A 6,000-nucleotide genomic window follows, 5' to 3' on the forward strand; every position below is an offset into this window, starting at 1 on the left:
GAAAACATGACTATCTTCCTTCACAGGGAATGAAAAACAAGTAAGCAAATCCTGACTTTCATCACCTCCATTCTTCTACAGCATCTGACTGTACTTTGATCACCGCCGAGAAGTAGATGTAGAACAACCAAACATAGTGGGATTAAGGCTGGAGAGGGTAATTAGAGCACAGCAGAACAGTTTGCACACCACACTGGTACATACCGATCATCATCATCTGCGTGAGCGTTCGTGCCGGAGGTACTTTGGAGTGTGGGTAGTCCCTCCGTGACGCCCTCATCTATTGAGCCTAGGCAAAGAAAAAAGGGGGATTCAATGCAAGTAAGTGTTCAAAAAGGGGCAGAGGGGCAGGTGAAGGCACATTTGTTTTCCCAAATGGTGTAAGATACTAAAATTGTCTTGGAAAATCATTTAGGAAACCCAGAGGCAACACGTTCCAAAGGCACACTGGATTATATAGGACATGGACAACTCAAAGGGAAAGTATCTGGCACACCTAGAACAGAAGCTATGTTACACAGAGCCACAGTTTTCCAAACACATCCACTGCTAGCACTGTAAAGCAGGAATTTCATCAGTATTCAAGGCTTCTTGAGCAATAATGTTCAATCCTGCTACACTACACTGTGTTCCAGACCTTCCATACGTGTACCTGTTGACAATGCCTTCATTTATTGATAAGATGCTTAGAAAGAGCCCCATGAGACATTAGAAATGCAACACAAAAGAGACCAAACATGTGTTTGTAAGAGAAATGCACACACAAAACCACTCCAGGGCTTTGCTCAGGGCATCAACAGTCAAGCAAAGGCAGCTCAAGTGGGTTTTTGGAACCTAAGGTAAATGCAGCACTAAATCAAAGCTACCTCATTGAGCTGAAGTGGCTGTGGCTCAGATGGGCCTCCTTGTTTAGGTGTATCAAGCAAGGCTGGTTTGGCCTGATGCCACCACAACAGGGAGGGAAGTTGGCAGTACAGTGCTAAAACAATGCTGAGAACTGCTACCCACCCTTGCAATCATACCCCTAAAGGAAAAGAATCCTCTGGGCTGCATCAAAAGCAGCGTGAGGTGATCCTCTCTGCTCTGGTGAGAGCCCATTTGCAGCACTGAGTGCAGTGCTGGTGTCCTCAGCATCAGAAGGACATGGAGCTGTTGGAGCACGGCCAGAGGAGGCCATGAGGATGCTCAGGGGCTGGAGCAGCTCCTGTATGGAGCCAGGCTGAGAACACTGGGGCTGTTCAGGCTGGAGAAGAGAAGCTGCGTGGAGACCTCAGAGCAGCTTCCAGTGTCTGAAGGGGGCTACAAGGATGCTGGAGAGGGACTGTGCATCAGGGACTGGAGTGATAGGGCAAGGGGTGATGGGTTCAAACTGAAACAGAAGATAGGTTAGATCTAAGGCAGAAGCTCTTCCCTGTGAGGGTGCTGAGCGCTGGCACAGGGTGCCCAGAGAAGTGGTACAGACTCCCAAAGAGCTGTCCCTCTAAAGGGCATTAATTCTGGAATGAGCTAACAAACTGTATCTGGGGAACTGAGCACCTATGCAATCTGTAACGTTACAAAAGCCAATCCCATTCTGCTTTACACTTCTTGCTCTCGCAATACTTCACTGAAAAACACACCAAATTGCTCTTAGGATTAATTTCATGCCTTCCCTTCTCAAATGGAAGCAGTGTTAATGAGTTAGGAAAATCTCTTCTCAGACATATCTATTGTTGTAACCACAATGCCTTATTTATCAGGGCCTTGCTTCATGTCTCCTTCCATCTTAGAAAGTGCTTCCAAACAGAATAAATTGCAAATGAACAATCCTTGAAATGGCCCAAATTGTGAATAAGAGCTTTCTGTACCATCAGAAGGAGAGGCAGGAATGCTTTTCTAAATGCACCATAAAACACTGAGATAAATATATGCTATTATAGGAGGAAAATATGTTCAGGGAAGAGAAAGCTGTACTTGAATGTATCTTGCTGCCTGCATTTACTGTTCTTCTATTGCTGCATAAGGAAATACATCTTTGGGAGGTAAAAAGTGCTTTCTGGCTACATCATATATTAGGTACATAAGAACTGTGCTAATAAGTAAGAGACTTTTTTCTCTTTGTAGCTAAATGTGAATAAAAACTAAGCTGAGGATGGTTAACAGTGTTATGCAGAGACCATTAAATATGAATTCAAACAAAGACAAAGACAAAACCAGATTTGTACTTTGGAGACTTTGGCCCAACACATTACTTCTCTCTGCTGCCATTCTAAGGGGGAATATGGTGTAATAACATGCTCAAATAACAGATTTAGGTTTAAACATTATCATCACTAGAGCCAAGATCCTCTGCCCTGTGCCATACAAGTGGTCAGGTATGTGATCATGATGGTATAAAATCTACAGTCACAGAAACACAGAACCCAGACTGGTTTGTGTTGGAAGGGACCTTAAAGCTCATCAGTTCCATGGCCATAGGCAGGGATGTCTTCCACTAGAGCAGGTTGCTCCAAGCCCCTGTGTCCAACCTGGCCTTGAGCACTGCCAGGGATGGGGCAGCCACAGCTTCCCTGGGCACCCTGTGCCAGCGCCTCTCCAGGCTGAACAGCCCCAATGTTCTCAGCTTGTCTCCATATGGGAGCTGCTCCAGCCCCTGCTCATCCCTGTGGCCTCCTCTGGCCTTGCTCCAACAGCTCCGTGTCCTTCTGATGCTGAGGACACCAGAACTGCACCCAGTGCTGCAAGTGGGGTCTCAGGAGAGCAGAATAGGAAAAAGAAGATGGAAAACTTTATCCCAAGCAACACGTGCCCTCAAAACAGACGCCTGTTGAGTTCAGATGTGATGTGCAGAGTCACTTGTCGACTGGAATCATCTCAGGCCCTTTCAAAGTTCCAGCTCTAAGGGGTTAAAACCTATTCTTGACCAAGGACCACTTTTCCTGGAGACTTCCCAGCAGAGTTTTTAATCTCTGTACTATTTTGGCAACCTACTTCAGGAGTTATATTTAAACTGATACTAAGTTTGCTTGGCAGAAAGAAAGAGCCTTATCTCCAGCAAATAAAACATTTTCCATCTAAAATACCAACACGTGAGCTATACAAACTGAGGAACAAACCCAACACCAGAAAGTCCTGAATAGAAAATACATGCATTACTTTTTAGTGACTAGTTTACCACCACTGATTCTATACTGCAACCCTGCAATAGTCACACTGATGGATTTAGCTCCTTTAGAGCAGGCCCAGTGTTATGCTGACCACACTAAACATATAATAACATAGGCTGTATTGACGTGCTTTGTTGTCCTTTATTTATGTACCTAACTGAAGCAGCCTTTCATGTACACATTATTCAAATGAAGCACACTAGTATATGTGCCATTCTTGTCCTCTTCAAACAAACCAGGCTTTATTGAACATCTCAGAGCACACAAACTACCAAGCACAGGTCAAGCCACTGAACTGAAAGCAGAAGAGCTGATTTGGGCCAAATCTGGGTAATTAAACTAGAAATAGTGCAAAACTTCTGACTTCCTAAAGACCATTCAATGCATGCAGTGCAGAGGAAAGGAAGGGGCTGTTACAGTATCCTTGAAGTATTAGCTATTAATACACAGCTGGAAGAACCCAAAACTGGCTTCAAATCGTCTTTCATGGAAAAAAAAAGGTTTCTCTCAGCACTTGGCAGTATTTGAAGACGCAACTCGAGACCCAAATCCCACAGAAATGGAAAGATTCTCAGTATTAAGACTGTGGTTTTGCTCCTGTCTGGGGCATTAAGATGACAGTGTTCCATCACTCAACTCTGCAAATCTTCTTACAAAGGCTCTCGCTGTCATGATTAGACCAGATTTCATGTCCCATTCTATCCCTCTGTGGCTACACCCCCACGTCTCTCAGATCTGGTGTGGCAGCTCTGTTGAGATCATGCCTTTTAGAATCCCAGCCTGGTTTGGGTTGGAAGGGACCTTAAAGCTCAGCCAGTTCCAAACCCCTGCCAGGGGCAGGGATATCTCTCACTAGAGCAGCTTGCTCCGTGCCCTGTCCTTGAACAGTGCCAGGGATGGGGCAGCCACAACTTCTCTGGGCGCCCAGTTTACAGTAAAGAACTTCTTCCTTACATCTAACCTGAATCTCCCCTGTTTAAGTTTAAACCCATCACTCCTTGTCCTATTGCTACAGTCCCCAGTTTGATACAATTAAAACCAGAATCATTTTCCCCAGTTGACCAACTAGAGGTGAGAAGGGGTTCTCAATCTCTACTGAATAAGATCTATCAACAGGCTTCCCTTTCATAGATGTCTTCTGCAAAGTTAGAGCTCCAAATCCCATTCCCACATCAGGGTTTACATGTAACATTCCATAAACCAGGAAAAAAACAGGCAGTTTCCCAAATGTAAAGCAGGAAAAGGAATACAAAGCAGGGTTATTAAGTGCACATATGCCTATTTGTACACAACCTCAGAGATGCTCATACCTATAGAGGAAGACTGTGGGCTGATCAGAAGATCCTCCTGCACTTGTTCACTTCCTGGGACTGTCTGTTGATCGCTTAGGGAGCTCTGGGATGCGCTAACAGGCTGTGATACTTCCTCATGAACCTCCTCATCACTTAACCTTTCCACTTTGACACGCACGTCTTCCTCAATGACCAGGGGAGAACTGGCTTTTGTGCTCTCACAAGTCACATAATCTGTAATTCTCCTGTTGGCCTCGGAGGGCCCAGGCATTTCCAAAGTCCTCGAGTTCTCCGCCTGCTTCACCTTCTCAGACTGGAGTCTTCGATCAATTCCAAAAGGAAAAGTCCAGGGGAAAGCTAGGGATGAGTCCACAGGCTGATTTCTGGACTCCGGGTAGGAAGTTGAAGGGTTCAGCACTTGGGGGGAACTTGTTTGTGTGTTACACTTAATGGGGCTCTCTGGGGACATCACGATGTAGCTTTTGCGCTTCCTCCGCGACTCGCGGCACACGGGGATGGTCCTTTCCACCACGCTGCACTCGGAGGACACAGGAGAAAGGCTGCCATCCCGAGAGGTGAAATTGCAGTTTGCACTGTTCTCCTGCCCTGCATCCAGCACCTTCTCCTGCTGGCTGTTGGGAGTATTCCAGAGAATGCTGGACTTCATGAACTCGGAGCACGTGCTAGCCACGCTGAACATCTGCATGTAGCTGGCCGCGGCCAACACGTCGATGATGTTTTCCGTGTTAATAGACAGCGTTGCTGTGTAAGCGTATTCCAGGAGAGGGATAAATCCAGTGACCGTCACGTGGTGCAGGTCTAACACGCTCTTGCTCTCATCTTCTGCTTGGCCAACGAGTTTGGAACGGAAGAAATCACTGCAGGCCGCCAAAACCACCTTGTGAGCGCGGAAGATCTTGTCCTGGACGCGGATGGTGATGTCGCAGAAGTGGCCGTCGTTGCGGAGCATGTTGAGCTTGCCCAGCATCTCCTGGCTGTGCGCAGGGGAGTTGTGAGTGAAGGTTTTCACACCCATCTTTCCACCGCTCTGCTGGAGCTCTTGCCACGTACGAGAGAGCACGGGTATCCTGGAACAAAGAGGAGAGGAGTCATTTTCATCTCTGAAAGCACAAGGGCCTTCATGATGATAGGAATCCATGAAGAAAATCCAGGCAAATCCACTCAGGTCAGCGTTTTCTAGGATCCACACATTGTGCAATGGAATATCTCTACAGAAATGCAATGACACATGTCATTTCCAAAACACATTTTAGCTTTGCAGTTTATCACAGAATCAAACAAGTTGGGAAAGACCTTTAAGATCGACTCTAACCATCGCCCCACTAACAGCATCCTTCATATTTCTGCTGCTGCCCCCTGAAAACACAGTTTAAGGAAACAAAAAATACTAAAAAAGGCTTTCTGAAGCTATCAGCTGTGTAAAAACCCCTTTATTTGTATTTTCTGGGCCCAGGAATGGTTCTTAAACCTGACAGATTTTGCTGAATGATTCCTTCAAGTGGAAAAGACATTAGGGTTGGGTGCACTTCCAAGCGTGCAGG

General features: G+C 46.0%; 1 protein-coding gene across 7 annotated transcripts in view; it reads right to left on the reverse strand.

Annotated features, from left to right (window-relative positions):
• The window catches only part of ZBTB44 (zinc finger and BTB domain containing 44), a 398,215-nt gene extending 392,620 nt beyond the window's left edge, over window positions 1-5,595 (reverse strand). For 3 of the 7 annotated variants that reach the window (XR_009727733.1, XR_009727734.1, XM_061368606.1), the window contains exons 1-2: window positions 4,457-5,595; window positions 205-289 (exon numbers count right to left, since the gene is read on the reverse strand). Coding sequence is in view for 5 of the 7 variants with exons in the window: in XM_061368606.1 (XP_061224590.1) it covers window positions 205-289; window positions 4,457-5,474 (1,103 nt within the window). In the remaining 2 variants the exon portion in view is untranslated. The remainder of the gene's footprint in view (window positions 1-204; window positions 290-4,456) is intronic. The other 4 variants (XM_061368605.1, XM_061368604.1, XM_061368607.1 and 1 more) reach the window with 2 other exon arrangements.
• Between the last annotated feature and the right edge of the window lie 405 nt (window positions 5,596-6,000).

The sequence above is a fragment of the Neopsephotus bourkii genome, unplaced genomic scaffold (genome assembly GCF_033783945.1).
Source record: "Neopsephotus bourkii isolate Nb327-2 ecotype Australia unplaced genomic scaffold, CSIRO-AGI_Nbou_v1 NB_1433, whole genome shotgun sequence".
NCBI lineage: Eukaryota > Metazoa > Chordata > Aves > Psittaciformes > Psittacidae > Neopsephotus > Neopsephotus bourkii.